General features: G+C 42.6%; 1 protein-coding gene across 1 annotated transcript; it reads right to left on the bottom strand.

The window, feature by feature from the left end:
• Positions 1–3,612: 3,612 nt before the first annotated feature.
• Positions 3,613–23,777, bottom strand: mst1rb (macrophage stimulating 1 receptor b). Its single transcript, XM_073468821.1, has 21 exons — positions 23,723–23,777; positions 19,612–20,918; positions 15,128–15,304; positions 14,912–15,034; positions 14,169–14,339; positions 13,905–14,065; positions 12,720–12,855; positions 12,484–12,620; positions 11,957–12,136; positions 11,713–11,812; positions 11,357–11,575; positions 11,120–11,266; positions 9,891–10,044; positions 9,630–9,719; positions 9,330–9,545; positions 9,143–9,223; positions 8,831–9,012; positions 8,598–8,707; positions 8,305–8,470; positions 5,710–5,846; positions 3,613–3,895 (listed from the first exon to the last, which is right to left on the bottom strand). Exons 2-21 carry the CDS (start codon positions 20,815–20,817, stop codon positions 3,664–3,666), a joined length of 4,125 nt encoding a protein of 1,374 aa, XP_073324922.1. The 5' UTR covers positions 20,818–20,918; positions 23,723–23,777; the 3' UTR covers positions 3,613–3,663.
• Positions 23,778–23,969: the final 192 nt, after the last annotated feature.

Raw genomic sequence — 23,969 nt, 5'->3', positions numbered from 1 at the left:
TGATCCTCTCGCTCTTCTACTTGTCAGGCTACAATATAGTATACAATTGAGTATTTCTAGTCTTTAGTTTAGAGAATATTACAGATCCGAGATGAGACGGACAGAAGGACAGAACTGAGATAAAAAGGCACAATTACAGTCCTGTCTGCTACTTGAGCACCACAGTCAGCACCATGGATTTATCAATACACAGCACAGTTACTGCTATTTCAGAGCCGTGGTCGGGGTTTTTAGATTCTACCTTGCACAAACCTCAGTCAGATAAAGGATCAAGGAGTCAGGCAGACATATCCAACTAAACAACCCCTCTGCCCCTGCAGTCTCTCTGCTGTAAGGAGATGGAGAAGGGGGATGCATTTTAGTCATTTTGCTCACAAGTGGGGCGGCATCCCGCTCAAATAACCTGCTGCATTAAGTGCTATTCATGGTGTGTGTTGTATGGTCAATGGAAATCTTCTCGGCACACAGTAAGTAATAACTTGAGATACAGCACTTAGTGCTCGTAACAGGTAGAACTGGATGCATCAATTATGTTTGAGCGTGGTACAAAAATATTTTGCTCTTCATGTCTGCTTCTAACAGCCACTACAGAAACATTAAGGTCCAAAGACTAAATGATTTCTGCGCAGCGCTCATACGTTTCCATATTCACCACAGCTGCTCGGGGCTGAAAGTGCAAGGTTGCAAAATTTAACAGCGTGTAACTTGTTCTGGTTCATTTTGTGGTGTGTTTACAGATCAGTGTGAAGGACCGCAGTGTGATCTTCAACTGAAACGTCACCCCAGTATCCTAAAATAGACTTACTTGTAATGTCACAGTGGTACTTTTCTGCTGAGGATGGACAAAAGTCCTTTTTCTCTGAAGTCATCTTGGCTGTTTTGCTGCTGCGCAGTGTAACATATGATGAGAGTCTTGGCTTCGCTGTCTCTATATGGTTTTTCACAGGACTTCTTTAACACTAGATCCTACAGGAAGAGAATCCAAGAGCTCCCAGTTTGGCTCTGGCACTTGTGAGGGTCTGCCATCATCACATAGCAACGGAAATAATTAGCCTACCGCTTTCAGAAAGTCTTGCTCAGATGGCCAATCTCACAGATTGCTTTCCCTCCCTCCAAACTTGACACAGCACTCAAGCACTGGTTATTCATGTTCCCTGTGATGAGGCTGCCATGTAACACATACGGTATAAAGACATAAATCGCACACACTCTCTGCATCACGATCAACCAGCATGGACTGTTTGAAACCATCGCAACAGAAGAAGAGAGGCAGAAAATGGATGTTAATCTGAGATACACACTGAAGGGCCTACAGTACGAGACCTGATGGTGAACCCCGGCTCAGGAGAAATGCAATAAAGCTTGAGATGGTCACACAGCTGACAGCAGCACTCTTCACAGGTTCGGCACTTTTTATAGCTCATAATACAACTGGGAGTGAGAGACACAGAGAGAGAGAGAGGGAGAGAGAGAGCGGGGGTCATGGCTGTCTTGAATCTTCTCCACTGTGGATCCTGTGGGTTCTGCCCTGCAAAATGTGGCCTCTCTCTCTCTCTCACACACACACACACACACACACACACACACACACTTTGACAACGTAAGCTGGGCTCACTCCCTCTCTGTCTATATCAAAGGCCCCACCATGCGAGGATTGACTTTTGTTCTTGGCAGCGTGAAAAAAGAGAAAACTTTATGATGTTTATTTCCCTCTGGTTTTATCTGACTCGGGTTGTGTTGTGGGGGGAAGTGTGCTCTGCTCGTTGTGTGTGACGACTGTTCGCAGCACGGGGAGTTGCTACTGTACGAGTGAGACGTTTGTTTGCCTTCTTTGCAAGATTGACAGATTGTTTGTCCATGTTGGCTGTTTCCTCAACTCATTTAATTGAAAATGCAGTCGTTTGCTCCTCCTGCCAACATTTCTGAGGGCAGAACAAATGTAAGAGGAGGAAAAGAGGAAGACATGCCTGGTGGGTCCGTTGTATCTCAATATCTCATGTGGCATCCAGGGGGCTCATTGGTTGGTTTTCAGATATAGGGGGAAAGATTGGGTCATTCATGTTGCTATGCTACTAGAAAAATGATGCACGTACAGAGCATGCATCCATGTTGCTGGAAACATCTTCAGGAGCAGATCAGAGGCGATGAAGAGGATTTCTAACAGAATGCTGACCTCTAGTGGAGAACTGCAGCAATAGACTGTGAGTTCAGTCAATTTATGGCTAAATCCAAATGTCCACCCTCTGGACTTTCAGACGCCCAGAGGGTGGACGTGCTGTGATGTGTTCACTGTCATCACGTCAAATCTGTAAGACTAATATTAGCCACTGATAGACAGGCCTAAAGACGACAGTAATAAAATATTTGTATTCATATTTCTGCATCATGATGTGGTTGAATATTATTTCTGGCCTACATTATTCAGGAGAAGAGTTAATAAAGTAAATGTTCAGGACATTCATAATAACTTCTACAATGTGGTGTCCATATTGCAATTAATTGTGGCTAATTAAATCAGTGAAGTCCGGTGAAGTCTGCACCCCAGCATAGACTCTGGAAGTCTGCAGAAAGTCTGACTGAACTTTGGGTTTGGACGGCCCTCAGCAGTCACAGACATCCTGTGTCCATACATCTGGAGGCAGCTTATGTAGCAGCCATGAGGGAAAATACATCAATCAACTTCAAATGGCAGAGTTTGCATAAATTCTCATATTTACTCAAAGTCAACGGCATGAGAACAAATCTATAAACAAATAAATATTTTAATTTATTACACTATCTCAAAGACATTGTGTCAGAAGTACAAGCAACAGGGTGATGTCAGATTGTGGTCAACATTGTGCCTTACAGAAGTATGATCCAAAATACACAGACAACAATCAATACACTGCAAAAGAATTAAAAGCAAATGTAGGAATGCCAAACCTAAACGTATTTACACATGGGCTCCGCTGCTGTTACAGTACTCTATGTTGTAGGTAGTATAAGAAAGCTAGCGTGCCGCTGAATTACATGGATTTTACTTGTGTGAATCGTATCTCTGCTTTTTATGACTCCTTTCCCTCAATACTGCAGCCAACACTGTTAGACATGGAGGAACTGACTTTACATTTATGTCTACATTAACACCTACTGGGCAAAAAACCCACACATATCCAATAAGAGACTCCTACGGCAGTGTGGGAACAGTGTGAACAGCAGTGAATCAGATTTGGTTACCTAGCTTTGTTGCACAATACTTTGGTGTTTGAAACCCCTCACTTCAGTTACTTTGAACAAACTCGCTCGTTAGCTAGCTGGCTAACCTGCAGGCCTAAGTCTAATTAGCTTGTTTACAAAAAGACTTAAAAACTGCAAAACTGATTTGATGTACGTATCATCAGTGACATCTGCCAGCGGTGACAAATAACGCAGAAACTAAACGTCTATTCAATACTTTTCAGATGACCAAGTTTGAAAGCTAACTCAGCTATGGATGAGCCTCCAATATGGCTGCCCAAAGAGATGCCTTGTCAGCTGAAAGCATCTTACTGCTACATTTGTGCACACGAACATTAGGCAGTATATCTGTTTGTGGTAAGAGACACTGTTGACCTGGCAGTGGTTCGTTGTGCTCTCGCTGTTAGCACCGATAGAGTTTGTTGAGAGAGGATGAAGAGCGGATCAGGAGGAGACCGAGCCAGAGTCTTCAACATCTGTGGAGTCGTACTCGTCAGCGGATTCTGTGAGGGCCGGGTATGGCCGCGGCTGGTCCAGGTTGACGTAAGTGACATTCAGACTGATGTAGTGTTCTCCCTCCAGGCTGGACAGGATGGTGGAGACAGCCGACACCAATGTGGCAAAACTGGGCCTCAACTCCGGATCAGGGTCCCAGCACTGAAGCATAATGCTATACCTGGAAACACATGGACAAAGTGTGTGTCTAAGCAGGGAGAGGTTGGTCAACTCTAGCATCAAAATAATCTATACTTACTCACTTAACAAAATATTTATGTTTCCTTTCAGAAGTGATGAGCAGAAGTTCAGGGTGTTATGTTTTCTGTCTGAAGGTTACTGGATCTTTCAGACCCGATGCAGCCACAGTCCACCCACATAAGTGTTTTTGCTTATTATGCCTGATTAAACATCTTCTGAGGACTGTGTGGGCATGTAGACACTGTGCCTGAAGTCTGACCCACCTGTTATTTATGTTGCACCAGCCAGAATTACCACCTCCTGATTACATGCTGCCGCCAAACAGACAGGTTGCAGTTCAAATCCATGTGTGTACAGACTCATGCAATACACTGTATGTAGTGATGACTTTGAAGGGATTCTCACTGTATACATGTACTGATATGTATGACTCCAGTGGACAATTTCCAGTGAGGAACGTGCTGTTTTCATTAAACAGAGGCCACAGAGGACTGATAGAGAGCTGCTGCACGCAGGCAAAATTGAACCTTGTTTAGGGCCGACTTTGGTTGGAATAATGGCCAGAAAGGTATTCACATCAGTTCACTTGGAGGCCTAAAAACACTTAGTTTTAAGTAATGGTGAGCTGTGATAAAAGTGTTTTTCTGTGGTCAGTAACTGAGTGTTATCAGCCAAAAGTCCTACAGCTGGCTGATGTTCAGCCAGATATATTCCAACAATCTGCCAGCAATGCTTATTTGCTTTTATTTGCTGAGACTTAGATGAGGGGGTTGATACCACTGATGTGTCTGTACTGTATATATGTAGCTGGAGCCAGCAGTTAGCTTAGCTTAGCATACAGGCTGGAAGCAGAATGAAAACAGATGAGGGACACAGGTAGCCTGGCTCTGGCTAAAGGTTGCAAAATCTACCTACTGACGCCTCTAAAGCTCACAAATTAACACATTTTGTTTGTTCCATCCAAACAAAAACAGAAGTGTAAAACTGACAATTTGCCGTTTTATGAGGGTGTTATGTGCCAAATTATTTCTTGGCTAGGACCAGTTGCCAAGCAACGAGGAAGTTGTTCCCGGCCCAGACGTAGTCAGTCAAAAAAGTAGCCATTCCATCTGTTGGCTCTAGTTTCATATTGGATGGACACACATGAGAGTTGTATCTCATCTAACTTTCATCAGAGGCAAATAGGATCAAATCCCAAAACGTCTAACCAACCATGGACCAATGTCCAGTGTGTCCTACACGGGTCGCTGGGTGACACTTTTCCCAAGTTGGATATATGACAAGGCCTCAGTGTACACCAGATTTGAATGGTTGATTTATTCTCCATCAATCTGTAAGTGGGCGAAAGCTTCCAGTCCAAAGGATTTAACATTAAAACAGCAAAAAACTTGTCGGCTAATTCCTTGTGAAGACCAGCGTGTGTGTGTGTGTGTGTGTGTGTGTGTGTGTGTGTGTGTGTGTGTGTGTGTGTTTGGTTTTGCGTGCATTTGTGTGTGTGGACATACACATTAACTCCCAAAGTGCATTGCTTAACCATGTTGGAATAGCAAATAGTGGACAAGTTACAGGTTTTACACTACTGAGTGACCATTCAAACATCTTTTGTTCTGACTACTTGGACTTTGTCCTAAGACCTTCTGTCACCATCCTGTAACTATAAATCTGTGTTGGTATCACTGCTGTTTTAGTATTCGTAGTAGAGCAGCCTTTGGTTCTGTGATGTTTTACAATGGATATACAGAAATTAAGCAACAGTTACAAACAACATAATGCTATTACTCTCCTGCTACTTACAAAGGGTCAGGACAGTACTGAGGCTGGGGAAGCCTCCTGCCCTTCAGTAGATAATGTGTTACATCATAAGGGTCCACCTCTGGGTAGGGGCTCGCTCCTCTGGTCAGCATCTCCCACATCAGCACACCAAAGGACCACTGCATCAGGAGAGGCACGAGATAAAGCAAGGACCAGTCGACTACAAATCAGCATTGTGTTTTACACATAAAAAAAGTTAAACAACTATTTACAACTTTAAAGGTGCTACATTTTTGTCGATTTTTGTCTCCCCAACCATACTTAGTATCACTATGAGAAACTGTGCAGCCTTGGAAACAAAAATATGGCTCCTAAGAATGAAGGCCAATGTAGAGTAGAAGCTCTGCAGTTAGGATGGTGGACTGGAGTAAACCTGTCCAACAATAATATTCCAACCAAGTGTCATGCAATGTAAAATGCTATGTAGACCAGTGTGACCCCTTAAGCTAAAGCCACGTCTCCATCTTTACATACAGTATGTCTACTGTTTGGGACCATTTCAACCAAAAACTGAATCATGTTTTATTTAAAAAAAATTTAAAAAAGAATGTTTTTTTTCTCTGCTTTTCTATCTTGTTAATCATTTAGTGATTTAGTGCAAGGTAAATCTGTTGGGTCAGTCACTGAGGTTGAGCACTGGTTCCCAAAAAAGGTATAAGAAAACTAACTGACTGACTGAAAATATGCAGTAGGCATACATCTCTGCCTTTCATTCATGTCTGTGACAAAAGCTACATAAATTGTTATTTTTAAAGTTTAAAGTTTTTATTTAAGATACAATCTTTAAAAGCTGGGCTTTATTCACAGAGCCCTCACTTTCTTATAAACTGCCTCCTCCAGCATTTGAAAAGTATCCAGTTAAAGGAACTTGGGGCAGGATTTGTGAAAAAATAAACACGCATTTTAAGTTTTTTAATGCTAATGGGTAATGAAGTATTCAAAACCAAAAAGAATGAGCCCACCCACGTATCTCTCCATTGCCTTGAACAGGCTGTGTGCTGCATAATGTACTGCAATTCGGTGTCCGAATTTCCCGCGCAGTCCTGCGGACGTGACGTAAGGTGACGCTGAATGCGCGTCCTTGGATACGGGAAGAAGACAAGCGCGGTGGACCCACACTAGTGTTTGGGTAGTAATGGATTCTGCTACGGCCAGCAAACGACCCACCACCACACAAAGTCCACTAAAAAGTCATACTAAGAAGAAAACGAAGGTTTTATCAGCGGCATGTTGTGAGTCGAAACGAAATTACAAGCAAAGCCGGGCTGGCACCCGAATACACATCAGATACGCGTTCGACTCATGATGGCAGCTTCAACTTGAATTGGGACTGAGAACAGGTGCTGACATGGCTCATTTCCTAGTAACCAGGTAAGAAAACATTACAGGTCATGTTTAGAGCTTGATTTGAAAATCATATGAGATCACCAAGGACTCGGAGTGACCTAACGTGCAAAGTAGCGTTAGCTGCAAACATGTAACTTAGTCCACCGTTGTGTAACACTGAATAGTTACAGACTGCGCATTTTTCACGGTCCTAGTCTAAAAGCGAATAGTTAGAAATATGTCCCTTTATATATGGGACCGAAAGCCAAACCTGTTATCGAGGAGGTGATATTAGCAGCTGGATGTAGCCACAGGCTAACGGTTTGTTTGTGTCTGTGTAGTAACATTAGCCGCTAACACACAGCAATCCCGTATCAGAGACGATATTTCTGTCCCCCAATATGCCGTCTTTGCTTTCGCCTGTGCCTCTCAGACTGCATCAACCGTAACGGTAAATCGCTGCGCTTGTGTGTCGCTACACACAGCGAGCCGGCTTCCCGGCTGCTTCGTGTGTGTGGGGGGGATAAGGCATCAGCTGCACTGCTGTGAAGAGTTCATGCGCGCTCCCGCGCCGGCTTGGCTGATGGCTGCAGTTACCCTAACGGCCGCAACGGCCGTCATGTCATTATTGAGTCTTATTTCTTGATCCTGCCCCAAGTTCCTTTAAAACAAAGAGCTAATAGAACAGCTGCCAAACATCAGTGAAAAGAAAACACTGATCTTGTCAAAAACGAATCTATTCAGCATGTGTGATTGTTAAATATTATTAAATACATAATACAGACAGAGAGTTGTAGAAAAAAGTTCCAAAAATATCTCACTGAAGCAATAATCACAGGAAATAATCATCTCAGAATTCATCCAAATTGCTCATTTCCATAAACTTCCTGCAGTTATAATGTTAACTATTTGAGTTAATTGTACAGTTAATTGTTCCATAAAGTGAGTCACTTGTTCAGGGGATATGAGTCAAGTCTACTCAATGATAAAATAGAGGTCCCTTAAGGAAATAGATTAAGAAGCAGTGATGCAGAGGACAGCAGGTAACAGTGTATTGATTATTTCCATAAATTAAAATGGTAAGAATTGATGTGAAAAAGCAGCTTATACTGCGACACCCCAAACAAAGTTTTGTCAGATAATGCTATTTTTCACTATAATACCTACAACACTTGCACACCCTCAGAACCAAAATCTTGACAACTACTTCAGCGACCGTCATCACACTACAGCAGATCTTCATTTGCTCACCACATCCGACTTGGAGGTGAATTTCTGTGTCTGCAGGCTCTCGATGGCCATCCACTTGACAGGCAGCTTAGCCTTCCTGTGGTCCTGAACACTGTAATACTCCTTATCAAAAACATCTCTGGCCATGCCAAAGTCTGCCACCTTCACTGTATACGACTCATCCAGCCTACAGACAGAAAAGGGAAGGTGATGTTTTTGTTGCAAATCATCGTAACTGAGTACTGTGATGTAACATCCTCAATTTGTAGCATGAAACAAATTTGCTGATGGCTCTGCACATCTCGGTGACTCACATGCAGTTGCGTGCTGCGAGATCTCTGTGCACAAACTTCTTCTGAGCCAAATACTCCATCCCCTTGGCAACCTGCAGCCCGAAGCCAATCAAATCCTTCACGGTGGGGTTCTGAACAAATCCAAAAGACACATAGCAAAAAAAAACACTGTTACATAGTTTGCTAGGTACTAAACAGACAGTTGTGCATCAATCAGATGGTTAATTTTCACTGTTTTAATGTCGCTGTCACACCCTCTTCTCGCAGCGAATGAAGTGCCGCAGGTCCCCGTGTTTCATGTACGGCAGCACCACTAGAGGGAGCCCTTCCTGCGGCAGGAGGATGCCCAGAAGAGACAGCACGTTACTGTGGTGGAAACCCTTCATGATGATCCCCTCCTTCAGAAACTGCTCCACCTCCTCCACATCTGTTATTCCTGATGGCACGCAAAAAGGAAGAAAGACACTGAAATCACAATTTTGAGGAATTGAACACATCCTAAATCATGTGGCTTTTTGTTCCACAGAAGAGGAAGTGGAGACTTTATAGAGGCAGATATTACTCACTATTCAAAGACTTGACAGCGCAGTGGATTTCTCTGTTGTTGTGGTCTGTGAAGTAGCCGTGATAGACGGTGCCAAAATGACCTGCAGGAAAAACATATAAAGAATGAGACATGACTACTGCTGTTCCTTAAAAATATGATACAGGCTGCATAACAAGTTTTTTGTATCAGAGAGAGGCGTTCCTTACCCTTCCCTATGATCCTGTGGTGCTGCACAAGAAGCATCTCAGCGGGAATAAGAACGTCCTTCACCTCCTCCAGCAGCTCTGGCCTGAAACTGGAGATGGAGATCTTCTCTGGAGGCATGAGGGGGGTGAGTGTAGGATCTATGCTGCCTGCAGCGTAGGCCATGCTGGGGAACACCACCGGCCCCACCAGCGGGGTCGGAGGATTCAGGGATACTACTGGTAAAAGTCCAGAGAGAGGGGTTTATTAATGAGAAGCAAATTAGCTATGAAGTATTAGAGCGAGTATGATATTTGTTTCACCTCTCCTGTAGTCCCCAACAGGCGACAGCTCCACATTATTTGTGCCAGAGCGGTTAGCGCTGTGGGTCAAACGGGTCTCTACCATGGAGGCTGAAAAACATTTCACAACATATTTTAATCATCAACCCGTGGAGAAGGACACCTGTACATCCTACGCAACAACAGGGATGTTCCAGTTGAAAGACTTCATCCCAAATTCCCGGTAGCAGTAGCAGTTGTATAAACAGGTCTGACCAAGGTCCACCTAACAGAGGAGCCCACCTTTCTTCTTCTTCCGCAAGTGTTTCATGACGACGAAGGCCAGCACAGCTCCCGCCACCAGAGCAGCCAGGATCCCCAGAACAATGCCCACCATGTAGTGGTTGCTGACCCTCACCACCGTGCCAACGTTGTGGACCTGCCTGTTGATGGAGATCTAAGGAACAGAGTCCAACAGACACATAGTGAATACCATTATTATTGCATTATTTTCTTGTAGCGGTCCCAAAGAGAAAAAATACATTAATAACTGAACTTCAGTGCCTCAACTGTTCGATTTAAATTTAAGTTAAATGATTCTTTGTTAGATGACTTCTTCAAACACACATCATGAAAATCATGATTGCTTTTCTCCGTCAGCATTGTTGATGGTTTGCTCATGATTCATTCGAAAGGTAACTAGTTCCTGACAAACACTTAAAGCTCCAGAGTGGAGGATTTAGTGACATCTAGCAGTGTGTGTGTAGATTGCTACCAAATGAACACAAGTCGTCACACCCACCTCTACAACGAAAACCCCAAAATCCTAGAAGCAACCCTGCATTTAGTAAGCCAGAAAAAGATTTAATATGTCCTAAAACTAACTATGAAAAGCAGTGTGCCAAAAATACCAGTATGCAAACCAGCATGCTTTTCTGGCTGTTTGGATCCACAAACATTTGAGAGCTCACTGGCCGATGACACATGTACTCTGACGTGTACTTTGTAAGTACACACAACTGCAGTGTGTACTAAAAGCAAAAAGAAAAAGCATGTGATTTGGAACGCACCCTAACTGTCTAAAGTCAACGTTTGGTTTGTCTGTGATTTTATACACTGACGTATTTAGCTTAGTGTTCCCTTCATGTTTTAGATGTTTCCCTGCCCCAACACGCCGGATTGAAATGAATAGGTCATTATCAGGGTGCAGCAGAGCTTGATGACGAGCTGATCATTTGAATCAGGTGGGTTGGGGTAGGAAAACATTTTAAACAAATGTCCTTGTTTTGTGTAAAGAAAATGAAGAGTGTGTAATCTACTTGTTTTGATTAACTTTAGCGGACATACTGTATATTCAGCTTTTGCTTTTTGCATTATTCGCCTATCCCATCCAACGACAGCTGGACAGTGTTCTTGCACAATGCACAAGAGTGTTTGGTGATGGCACATACATGACCTGTGGCCCTGTGTTGCATGCTGGATCCAGGTAAGTCAGTCAGTTAATGATCATCCAAACCTCCAGCCTGACTAACCTTCACCGGCAGTCCCTCACTGGGGATGGTCATGTTTTTGGGGATCCTGCAGGTGATCTCGTTATCCAGGACTTTAGCATCGCAGTTAACACCCGCCACCGTCATAATGATGGTCATACAGGAGCTCACCAGGTTCAGCTTCTGATGCTGTGCACAGTTACATTGATGTGTCAGGATTTGGAAAATTAAGAAATTGTCATTAATTCAAAAGCAGATACCCTCAGAGCTATCTCTTACATGTAAAGACACTTCGTCAAACCCAGGGTACAAATTCAGCACGTGTCCCTCTGTTTCAAAAGGTATGGGCTCGCCGTAAGGATGGTAGGAGAACCCTTTGTCCCAAAGTCCCAACGCTCCGTCCATGTCGAAAGAAAGCTCTCCTTCCTCGGTCTCATCTCTGGGAAACACGGGAGTAATACACTCCATCCTGTTGGGCAAGGACTTGCCTATGCACTCCTGAAACAAAGCAGTGTGATCAGACTTTAATGCTGAGCACTAGACAGTAAAATGTATATGACCTCCGAGGGAAGTCGAGTAATTTTAAAAATAATGCATTTGAATGTATCTCCTGTGCATTATGATGAACACTGTACCCTTGTCACAGGTTTCAAGTGGCTCTCATTGGGTTTGAAGCGGATGATGGTGCGGTAAACAGAATCCAGGTTCTCCCCCTCAATCACAACTTTTGACCCCCTGCAATTCAGACGAAAAGTGAGGGATGGTTACCTTTCCAGACTGTTAGGGAAAGTAAGACTATTTCCTGTTATGACTGTCTTCTTTGTCTTGATCCAATAGGATGATTTAGCAGCTGTTTGTTTTGAGGTCTCACTGGCATACCTGTCAAAGCTACAGCCAGGCAGAACAGCTGTGATCTTTGGGTTTTCTTTGTAGTAAAACACCTTCGTGGTGAGGACAGGAGACTTGTCGATGAACACACTCAGAGGGACGTCCCTCACCTCGGAGATGTGTTGAGACAGACAGATGATGGAGGACACATTGCCTTTAGGCTTTGTGACTCTGTAAAAAGACAGAAGTATGTTAATTACATGCTAGATAGACAGATAAACTGTCATAAATCAAAAAGCTTTCGGTTTTAAAAATCTTTTAATGTTCAGTAGCATTAACAGGGCAAAAAAGTTTAGCTCCGAGTCACTCTCTGGATGCCAAAACCTTTCTGTGTGTTAGCCTGTGGTTTCCCAAACCTCACTTATCTACACACAAGTTGGAACGTGTTTGCTTGATACGTCATGGCAATAAAAATGCTCTGAGCAGCATCTCATCATCTTAACCGCTACAAAGTAGGGCATCTACACAACGCTGTCAGGGAAACAGTGTAAAAAAGCAACAACACAACATTTGCACACCTCTTTATGGGACAGGGCACGTCATTGAGAGTGACCCTCCTGGTCTTCCCAGCATCTAAATAGGATCCAGTCACTGTGATGAGTGTGCCCCCAACACGAGGCCCGTAGTTTGGCTGGATTTCAGTGATGTTGGGGATCTGGAGTGACAGTTTGTCATAGTATTAGGTTAGCTAAACATGTTTCCAGAAATCAAATAGTGTATAAAATATGTACAGCTTGATAATAGCAAAGGTTACCACGAACGTGAATCCTGGCATTTCTGCCTTCCCGTCAATGGAGTAGCGTCCCTCCACCTTGCCCTCATGTACCTCCACTGTAATGTTGACAGGTTTGGACAGTTCAGCTGCCCCAGAGCGAATCTTACACACCAGGCTGAAGAGCAGCACAATAAAACATTAGTTACTGCAGCAACGCCAATGACAACTGAATCACAACTCAAATTGTTTAACTCTAGTAGTTTCAACAGTTAGCTCTGCTGTTAAGATACAGCTTTCAAGTTAGCATAAATCAAAAACGACATTGTCTTTATAGAATTAGTTTGTTGTTGAATCCCTTATCGAAAAATATCTTCTCAAACCTTAAATGTATCAATAAACTAAGCTAACTGACCCAAAACTCCCCAAAACTGTAATGACATTCTCATTAGCCTCAGCTGTATTGTGTCAAGTGTTAATTAGCTAATGATAGCATGCTAACACGCTAAACTAAGATGGTACGCATAGTGAAAAATAACCTGGTAAGCATCAGCATCTGTCAGTTTCAGCATTGTCATTGTGAGAATGTTAACAAGCTAACGATAGCCTCGCAAAACCGTTAGCATGACTGTAGACTCTTGTCTTTTTGAACTACAGCCTACATATTAGCTATGTAGCTGTATTTGGTGAATGTAAACTGGCTACATTGTGTCACAAACTGCCGCAAATTACATTTGATAATATTGTAAAGGTTTTTCTTTTTTTTTCAAAAGTTTATGACTGAAAATACTTGCTGACTCTGACAAACTGACAATGCTGCTAACTTGTTCATACATGGCACTATAATAGGCCGCTCTACATGTTATCATAGGCCCAGTTTATTATATGCAACAGAATTTTATACAATATTCTGTCCGTCTTACTATCAGCTTAGGTTCCATGGACTGAAAAATGTTGTAAACCCCTTGTCTATACAGTCAGACATTGTAATAGAGTTTGAGATATCAATTTCTTCACAAACTGTAGCCTCAATAGACCAGATCACATTGCAGCAGAGATATGTTTGTTTGTTTTCATGTAATCAGACGGCTTCTGAGAAAGAATATACAAGCTTTTTATTTGAAATCCACTCCTGGGAGTTCCTTGCCCCTTGAAAATAAAACCAAAATGGCAATAGTACTAACAGATTGTACTCAGAGCCAGATTAAGATCTGTGTGGTTACTCACTGTGTGTTGTTGCTCTTGGCTGGAATCACAGTGCAGGCGGTCTGTCCCAGTCGGACCTGGTGGGTTCTGGAGCTGATGGCAGGCCTTATGGGGGACTGGAACTCCCATCCACACACCGTTAGCTCTGTTTGACCATCAGGAGGAGCAGTCCGTGGAAAGAACTGCGTCAATAAAGCAGAATATACTGTATAGTACCACCTTGAAATGAAATGTCATTGTTAGTTGCACAAAGAGATGCATCTGGGCTTACAGAACAAACCTCACCCCAGTGATCCCTGGTGGGCAGGACTCGTTCCTCCATCGACTCTCACACTCGCTCTCCCAGGTGCACACTCCAGAGCACCAGCCACAGCCCATGAACTTTGGGGCTGTCAGACAACTGGCGCAGGTCAGGAAGTGTTGGCAGCCCGGCCCTCTCTGGGGCACCTGGATCATCTGCAACAGAGAGCTAACCATTTTAGGAGAAAGATGCCGCATGATATTTCATTATTACAGTTTATTTGCATGATTTTTAAGAAAAGATGTGTCATTTTCTGGGAGGAAATGGCATTAACTGTTACCTAGCATAACCAGACACGTGAAAAAATGCTTAAGTTGCTGATTGTCTCAACATCTCAAACACCAGAAGACCGATGTGATTACTGATCCAGTGTCAGACTCCAATATCCACCCTGCCCCAAACTACAGAGCCATATCAAGTTTATCGATTTCCTTTTGCCACTTATTAGTTCTTAGAGTCATCACATCCCAGCATGCACTGGGCTGAAGGCAGGATAACACTCAGGGGAGGTCTCCAGAGCTTCATAGGCCAATCAATCACACTCCCACCTCATTTGTAATTGTAATGTAATCTGACCTGGCTGCCACAGTACTCTGGGAGGAAAGCCGACCCTAAGAGCCTCCTGCCATTAGATGACGGTAATATCCACTAAACCAGTGTACGTGTACATAAAATCTGCCCAGAAAAACTGTTTCACACATTTAAAGACATGGGATTGCTACTGTACCTTGTCTCCAACCACAAAGAGAAGATACTCTGATGAGTAAACAGCAGCAATGGATGAGACCCTCTGGTTCTCTACCAAAGAGTAATTGGCAAAGATAATAGGGCTGGATCGTGTCAATACAAGCTGCCAACACACACACAACATATGATTATTAGTAGTGGATCATACAACAGTCAAGTCAAGTCACACAGGTATTTGATACATCATGTTGTGTACCTGCAGCAGGCGTCCAGTAGAGGTGCCGATATGTGCAACAGTCTTGTTCTCTATGGTTGTGACCAGCAAGGACGTGAGGAGGACATCCGTCATCTGCCTGTTGAAGAGGTCCACTCTGTAGTAGGGCTTTGACACCATGGTAGGATGGTCTCTGCATGTGGCGTTGTTCTCCATGCTCTAGTACCAAGGCCACAGGCAGCAGAGGACAGGAGGATGAGACGATGAGGGAGAAGGTGAGGCAGAAAATACACTCAACATTATCTATCTTTTTAAATATTGTTTCATTTGACTTGTAGATGCTCTGGACTTGTTGAAAATGTTTGGATCACACGAGTCTAACACTCGTCATTGTTTGAGTTTTTGGTTTAGTGATGTCTTGTTTTATTTTGTAAGTTCTCTCCTCATGTATCGTGTTTTGCTTTCCTGCCTGTTTTTCCTGCTCATCTGTGTTGGATTTGTTTATTAGTCTATTTAAGGCTGTGTTTTTCTCTTCCATGTGTTGCTCCTTCTGTTTCTGTTGCCAGCTTTTTGTGCTTGGACTTTGTATTTTGTATTTATTGGACTACGGTTTACAGCTTTATTTTAAGTGTGCTCGCTCTTTGTTCTTTACCCTGCCTAGCTCCTGAGTGTCCTGCGTTTGGGTCCTCCCTTCTTGTTCAAACGTACCACTTTCAATGGTAACACACTGTCTTTATCAGTGGATTCAATTTCCTCAGTTATCATGGAAATGGATCTGTAGGAAAGAGCCCATAATTAGACCCTGAATTAAAACTGTTCTGTTAAACTGCCATCCTTAAGGTCAAGAATGAACTCACATCCTGAACTTACAAGTAAAGACAGACGTGTCCTGAGTGCTATGGATAGCGTCATAACAGTTACTAAGCTTGCAGTCAGTATATCCACATTCATGACAACTAAGCAAACGCCATCTGCTGCTCATATTCATGTAAAAATGCACTTCTAAAACTGATGAACCATCATCCATGTATAAATGTCTTAAATAAAATCTTCCATCTTTTAAAATGCACAGATGTATTACCAGCTGTTTGCTTGTAAGGACGTGGTATGAGCTGCTCAGGTTATCAAGGTAATAAAGAGAAACACAGTCCCTGGAACACCAGAGGCACAAGGTGAAACGGTCATGATAATACGATCATTACATAATTGAAGAGGCCGTGACAAATGATTATGTGCAGCATTACTGACAGAGGAATTGCCTTGTAGCTATAGACACTGAGCCGGTTGGATCACTGTTTGATTAAAGGAGAGTCTTCCTGTAAACACTGACTAATATCTCTGATGCCAAGATATGAAAACAAAGAAATTACACTTTGTAATTGCTTTCTTGGCATATAAAAGTGAAAACAGGAAACTGGGAATTCAATCAAATGAATGCAAAAAAATATTGGAAGATGTTATTCGGCTCCACCGTCCTGTCTCAAGGGCCAAGGGCTTAAGGAAAAATACACTGCAGCATTGCTGTTGACTGAAGTCATGAACCTCCATACTCCAGATGTGCACAAAATCTTGGTTATAATTTTGTTTCCTGAACTCTAAAACACAAATTCCACTGACCTTTAATTAAAAAAACAACATTATTTAGGAGGCTTGTACATAACTAGCCAATGAAATTAATAAAGGTCAAAAGGTTGAGATATCTCCAAGGACTAACTCTAAAATGATATTGAGAAAAAGTGTGAAGGAGAGCACTATTAAAAATCTGATGTATTTATCCTATCCTGTGCTAAATATTTATATGAGCACATAAGCCATAAACATCCTGTGATCAACAGATTTGCAAACTCATATTGAATATTTTTTTTTTACTACTTTCCTAATGCGTAAATAATTCAATGACGTTCAGAAAAGCATAGTATTTGTGAGTCAGAGATGAAATTGGCAGGTGTTTTGATCCGCTGAGAAATGGAAGAACCAGGATTTCAGATTGTTGGACAATCCCCACGGCTGGTTACTCAACATTCAGACCAGCAGCCAAAAGTAACAAAACAGAAGGAGCCAGAGGAGAAACATTCACTACTCCAAGTAGAAAGTGCGTCTCCAAAGACAAATAGACGAAAGAACATCCAAAAGAGAACATTCAAACTTCATAAAAGGTCCAACTTTTAACAGCGGAAATCAAAGCCAGCTTTCACCTCACGGGGTTGTTTCTGAGAACCAACATTTGTTTTCCTGCTACAAGTTCAAGAGTCAACATCCAAACTATGAAATCATGGCTGCAAAGAAAGCAACTCAGTTCTGAACTCTCAGACTGGCTAGAATTGACTTTTACTAAATAGGGATGAGGAAGTCTGACCACAACCCTCCACTTCCAAGCAGCCAACACTGAATATAATAACATTAAAAAAATCTAATATGATAATATGCATGGGATCTGGTGGTAAAAAGCAGTTTTCCCAAGAGAGTCGACACAAAAAAAACCAAAGCTATCATAAGACCTTTAAAAATATATATCCAAATGCACACTATGGCCTTAAAAGGATACTGAATACACTCACAACACCAGTGCCAGTTATACACAGACTAATATAATAGGAAGGAATGAGGAAAATGTTTTTGACTGACAGGAGATAAATTCTGAGGTTTTTCTTTTCCTGTCTTCCTGTCTGACCTGATATATTAACTCTGATACAGAAAACAAGTCTTAATGCCATCTACCCTCACTGCCAGCTGGCCTCCATCCAATTTTCATTCCACTGGTTCCTAATAATAAGTGTGTAAGCCGACTTTTTCCATATTTATTTTCCAATCCAAAAAGCAATTTGTATCCCTGTTTTCTTGGATCTAACAGCAAGTGCTGACTGATAGCTGATGCAAGTTGTAGTTGCATTCTTCTGTCGGCTGGGATACAAATAACCTGAATGGTACTTCACGGAAATGCACAAAATTTCCCTTTCATGGGCATAATAGACCTCACATGGCAGCCATTTTCCTCTGTCACGCTCAGGGAAGCTCAAATGTTGGGATTACGTCAACTTATTATCGTTTCAGCACTTCTCGATTGGTCAGCGACTTGAAAGGTGATGGAAAGTGAAAATCTGGAGGCGAGCCATGTTCAAAGGGAAAATAACATTTGATAACCCATTAGCTAACGTTAGCATGCATGTGTTGAGATGTGTGTTGATATTGTAGAGTTAATTTACACTTTAACATTAGCCAGGAAGTGGTTGAATGCTAGCATTAGTTGTTATCTATAGGAAGCTCTTATCAAAAATGTTGTTTTACCTTGAAATACGGCCCGATGTCTGTCTGAACTTGGTCTATTGAAAGATGTATACCTATATCTGTTTAATGTGTCACCTTGTATGACCCATAGTAATGATAAAGGAAAAAATAAATTCAGTAAAAGTTTGACTTTTAGGGAAATAGCCTTCGTCACTTTCTTGCCAAACATTAGATGAAAAGATTGATACCACTCTCATGTGTTCATGCTCAATATAAAGCCAGAGCACAGTCTTCATGCATGCAGTATGAATAAGCTCTCAAGGGCAAGTTTAATTCACATTTCCGATAAAACAAAACTTCACTTTCATTTTCACCTTTAATCTTACACAATAATTGGCTGACAGATCTATCATGGAAAACAGTGAGTCAGACTATAATGCAGCTGGAGCTAATTCTGTGCTATGATCAAACCGTTTTACAGTCAGTCTGTTTCTCATTTCATTCGTCATGTTTGGCTTTGTCATCATACAACTGCACAGTGACGCTGCTCCTGCCAGTACTGTGGGGAGACTGTTGCTTTGTTGAGGGGTGTCCATGATTCCATAAACTGATATTTCTCTGGAAGGAATTCCTATAAATACTAATTTAATTAACTTGTTTGGATATTATCTTCCACTGTTCATGTACAAACAAACTATGGTTCCGAATGAGTTCATTCAGCCACAACAAGGTCTCAGTGGCCTGGCTTTGTTTACTATACTTTCAATATTTACACAAATGGTAAGAGAACAGACACGAGGCATAGTTTATAGCTCCACGCCCACATATTAACATGGTAAACAGGCCCTATCAAGATACCTGCACCCTGAGTCAGCAAATAAGTATCCATGAAAATGTGTGCACTTCAGAAATATACCTGAGATGTTTTTATTTTAAGGGAGTGGGTCATTTTATCCAGTAGACTCCAAATACTTTCCCTCTTAGCAGGAGAAGGGCTAGGATTAAATAAGTGTGCACTTCTTCCCACTCCTTTTCGGGCATGTCAATGCTTGTTAATGGAATACACTTTGTAACATGCTTTTCTTTTTATTATGCTCATTTGTTGAACTAATTTAACTTTTTGTTTTGTTTTCACATGTCTGAAATACATGTCATTCATTCATTCTTAGGAGAATCAATCACAACTCTGACAATTGAATTTGCCTTTCAACCAGAATCTTGAAGAAAATCAAACAGGGATTCTTTCTAGGTAATAAAGGTAGACCTGAGATCATATTAATCACCTGGACTGACAGGCTCACCTCATGCGGACAGCTCTCACAGGGCTGGAAATGGCAGAGCCCTCTGGAGAGCTGCTCTGGGCCCGACTCGCAGCAGTCATCCACCCCATCTACGATTGCCATGTTCACATTGTCCATGGGGAAAGCGCACAGGGCTGAGTCGTGCTCTGTGACCCCGTTGTCGTCAGTAACCGCAAAGACCCCGTAGAGAATGTCATCCTCCTCCTCCGCCCCTAACTCCTCTGCCAGCTCCCTGCCAGCCTTACCAAAATGGGCTGCCTGGACCACGTTGTACACCACATCCTTGTAGGGTTCACTGGCTACATTCCTCCTCCGGCGTTTTGGTTCAAAGCGACACTCCAGGATCACCTCACGATACCGCTTCATCTCCCATTCATTCCGTGGGAGACGACCCAAGCGAGTCTGAAATGGCGATGAGTCTGAATCTGGGCTCTCTCTCTGAACTGAGAGAAAGTAGACAAACTCCTGAGTGAAAAAGCTGTAGACATATTCGATATGATATGTACTCCGCAAGCCCGGGAGGACAGTCAGGCCTCGCACATCACTGTAGAAACCATCTTCTGTGGCCAGAGGTCGACGCACTGATATTGACTTCCTTCCATAACGCTGGGTCACACTGTCATTGACAGTGTTGGCAACAAAGAAGTAGACAGTCTGACCCTCTTCGACCATGGTTACTTTGGTACCTAGAGGGCTTGCTACACAGTCAGGACAGTAGGCAGCAGAGTTCGAATCCTCTCTGAACAAACACTTTGAAAGAGAAGGCGGCTCTCCATCTTGGTTTAGTTGATGGGAATAGCACACACCATACTGAGAACTTCCACAAGAGTATAAATACATAAAGAGAGTATCCAGCAGCAAGACCTGATTGTCAGTGTCCTCCAAGAAGTTGGGATCCTTGTCAACGTCGCACAATTCACATATCTGACACTCTGGGCTTCCCACCGGTCCTGTTTGGAGCTCCCACACCTTCTCCAAGCTTCTGTTGACAGCTTCGATCACATTCTGAGAGGCAACATACACCTCCTGGTAAAATGAGTTGTTGACTATGTTCTGGATGGGGCCCCTGGCCTGGAAGAAGGGCATGGTATAAACAACAGAGAAGTTGGCAGGGCTGGGGGCAAGAGAGGAACAGTTGCCCAAGGCAACGGCCAGCAGAGTCTGGAGCCAGACACTTGTCCCCCAATGTGTGATCCAGTGGACCATCTCCACTCCGGGGTGCACGGGGGGCAACAGCACAGACAATGTGGGGCTACCTCCAGGTCTGATGTCGGGGCCAAATCATCCTTAACACCAGCCGCTGATACCTGAAAGAAACAGATGACAGAGTCTTTAAAGCAAGAAAACATCTGCCTTCTTGACAAGAGCTAGATGACCACTGTAAATTAAGTACAAAACCAGGAGACAGTTAGCTTAGCTTAGCATAAATAGTGGAAAATGGGGGAAACAAAGCTAAGTTATGGACATGTGGTGCGGAAACGAAGACCCTTTTAAAAGTCCACACGGGGATGGATGTTGGTCGGCAGGAAAGGTGAGAACAGTGGGTCAGAGCGACAGTGGGGATCAGCACTGTGGCAACTTTGAGGGGACACAGAATCTCAAATCAAGGACCATAATAAGCCCCCCGTCTCCCCGCCAACAACAACTTCATCGTCCATCACAATGTTTCACTGTGGACATCGTCATAGGTTAATTTGGTAGACATTGCCTACCAGCACATCTGAAGCTGCTAAGAGCGCTGACTTCCTTCAGTCCTGTATTTACCATGGGGCTCCCAGTGAAGACTGCAGGAAATCAGTGCTCCCAGTAAAGAAATAGTCCAAACCCAAAGTTTTCACAGAAGATATGTTGTTTTATGGATATGGTGCTATCTGGGAGTATACATCATTTCAGTCTGCTTAGTTATGTTCCGTACTTAACCTCAATAGATGTGCGGTGACAAAAATCATCATCTTGGTTTGGCCAGATGATGATAAAAGTACATACAGTCATAAAGATAAAAGCTTCCTCTGACTCCCACTGAGAAGTGTTTACACAATCAAACAGAGAACTGTGCTGATGTCGCACAGCAGACAGTGGATAAAACTATTTTTGTGACTTCCTGCACAACTCATTCATATCTGCCTGGTCATGTTTATTCTGGTTAACCCAAAGTCTGTCTATTTTACTTCCCTTATGAGTCGTGTTTGTTTTCATGCAAGAGAGTTACACGCAGTAAAAAAACCAAGCTTATGGCCTCAGTTCAACTATACTGCAGTAAATGTATCATATAAAACTCAGCATTTTTCCATGGCACATCTTCATCAGTCTCTGAACAACCAACCAACCAAATGGAACCATGTTTCAAACTGCTAGCGGGGTCCTCAACCTGAACAGACGTTGTCGGGTGGATCATTAACTAGACACATCACAGTAAGGCTGTATTCAAGAACCCCGGCCTCTCTACTTTGGATTCCTGTCACAGCCACTACGTGCCTTTCAGGGGGAAAGATGTGCACGGACTGATGGTCATATAGGGACATGTGCCTTTTTAAGTCCCAGGTGAAAAAGAAACGACTCGCCTGCTCGTGCCAAAGAATTTCATCAACACTGATGAAATTATTTCGCAGGAGAGAAACTTTATTTTGACCAAAATTATTTCAAGAAACCGGCACTTATTCTCACTGTAAGCAGTCATGTGGAAAAAAGTTTGGAGTCAAGAGTCTGGTGTCTTTACATCAATAATTCATAGAAGAGCACTAACTTTGTGTTACATTTTAACATTTGCACCTTCTTGTGAGGCCGAGGTTAAGGTGAGAGGACATGGGTATACATAGTAATGGCACTGATTGACTTTCTTCATGTTCATGGTTAATAAAGCAAATGGTTGAAATTGAGTTTCCATTCATTGTACTATAGTGCTATTTACAGACCGCATCAGTGCATTTAAGTAAAGAGGATACCAGCCTCCTCTGTCCTGTTATTAGAACATATCAAACCAGATTATATATGATTCTGATTTATAGTCACTGTTAAATTATTCAATCTTATATAGAAGACACTGTTTCCTTACTGTCATTTACTCACAACAACCTGCAAGGCTACAGATAGAGGGATGCAGACTGAATGCAACAGCTTTATTGGATCAGTGCCTGGCTCACAGGTACTCTGGTGGTAGTTAATTAGAGTGAAAGAGAGCACCTCACAATAATGAATTACTGCACAGATATCCACAGGGATCTGAAGAGGCAATCTGCTGTGCATACAATCAATGGTGAAAACACATTGGACCCCAAGGACACATGTATCGATTCAGTGGCAGGAAATGCATCCCAAACCATTACAGAACCACCAGAACCCACCAGTTTGGAGAAACAACAGCTCAGCATTTACTTTATTTTGAAAGTATTCGGATAAAGAATTATTTCTTTGTTTGGGCTTATTCTTCAAATATATTCAATCAATCAATGGACAATCAATTGTAAAAATTGTACAGAAGCAGCATCATTGTTAGCCTCTGTTAGCTTTCATCTCTGTTTTTGTTCTGTTCATCTTTTTTGGTCGTAGCCTTTGTTTTTAATTTCATCTCCATCTCCATGTTCATGCTTCTGTTTTCTTATCTTCCCAGTCTTCCTTAAGTCCTGTGAAATCGTGCCAGTGCATTCTGGCTCTGATTCACATGTTTGATGGCATTTGATATCCCTTCAGCTGCACCAGATATGAAAGGTTAAACAAAGGAACACCTTTCTCTGTGAGTTTTATGAATGGTTACTGTCAGGTAATGTGGTCCATTACACACTGTACTGAGAATAAATCCAGTTATAAATGCAAATTCTCACATTTCATCACTCTCACATTATTAATGGAACATTAAATGAGACAATTCCCCAGCTCCCCCCTTATTGTCATTGATTTGAATTCTGTAAGTGATGTACAGAAACAAGATGAAGTTACAATGTCCCTGTTAAAGTCTCACTGTATGATGTCTCTGTGGCAGTTGTATACCTACAGTGGCTGCATGTTTACTGTGAAACCTGAAATACTAAGCAGTGTCAGGTGGATTCTTCTTTACTACTTTGTTCAAACACATCATGTACAGTACATGCAGCTGTGAGTGTTATGAAAAGGTTACCTGCACAGGTTAGTTACTGCCCTCTCTTCAGGGAAGCAGTGAGGGTTGGTCCTTCTCTGACTTCAGATGACTGATCCCTCCTCAGACAACACGATAAAATAAACTTGTGTTCAAAGTTAGAGCCTGTCCGTCCTCACAAACAGCTACAACGTGTGAAGTGTGTTAGTAGCGGGTTTAACTTCAGCTCCCAGTATGAGTCGGTGTGCTCTGCCTCAGTGGCTGCAGCAGCTGGCTCCTCCCCCTCCTC

This window comes from Pagrus major, chromosome 6, assembly GCF_040436345.1.
Source record: "Pagrus major chromosome 6, Pma_NU_1.0".
Classification (NCBI taxonomy): Eukaryota; Metazoa; Chordata; class Actinopteri; order Spariformes; family Sparidae; genus Pagrus; species Pagrus major.
Note: the sequence above shows the minus strand (reverse complement) of the source record. Positions and strands in the feature narration are given on the sequence as shown.

Bases quoted from the DNA above. Each gene is read 5' to 3' on its own strand.
- mst1rb (XM_073468821.1), bottom strand. From the start codon at position 20,817: ATGGTCCACTGGATCACACATTGGGGGACAAGTGTCTGGCTCCAGACT. The intron at 12,137-12,483 runs GTGTGCAAATGT...GTCTTTTTACAG, and splicing joins GTGCCCTGTCCCATAAAGAG to AGTCACAAAGCCTAAAGGCA. The intron at 11,576-11,712 runs GTACAGTGTTCA...GCTTTGTTTCAG, and splicing joins ACTTGAAACCTGTGACAAGG to GAGTGCATAGGCAAGTCCTT.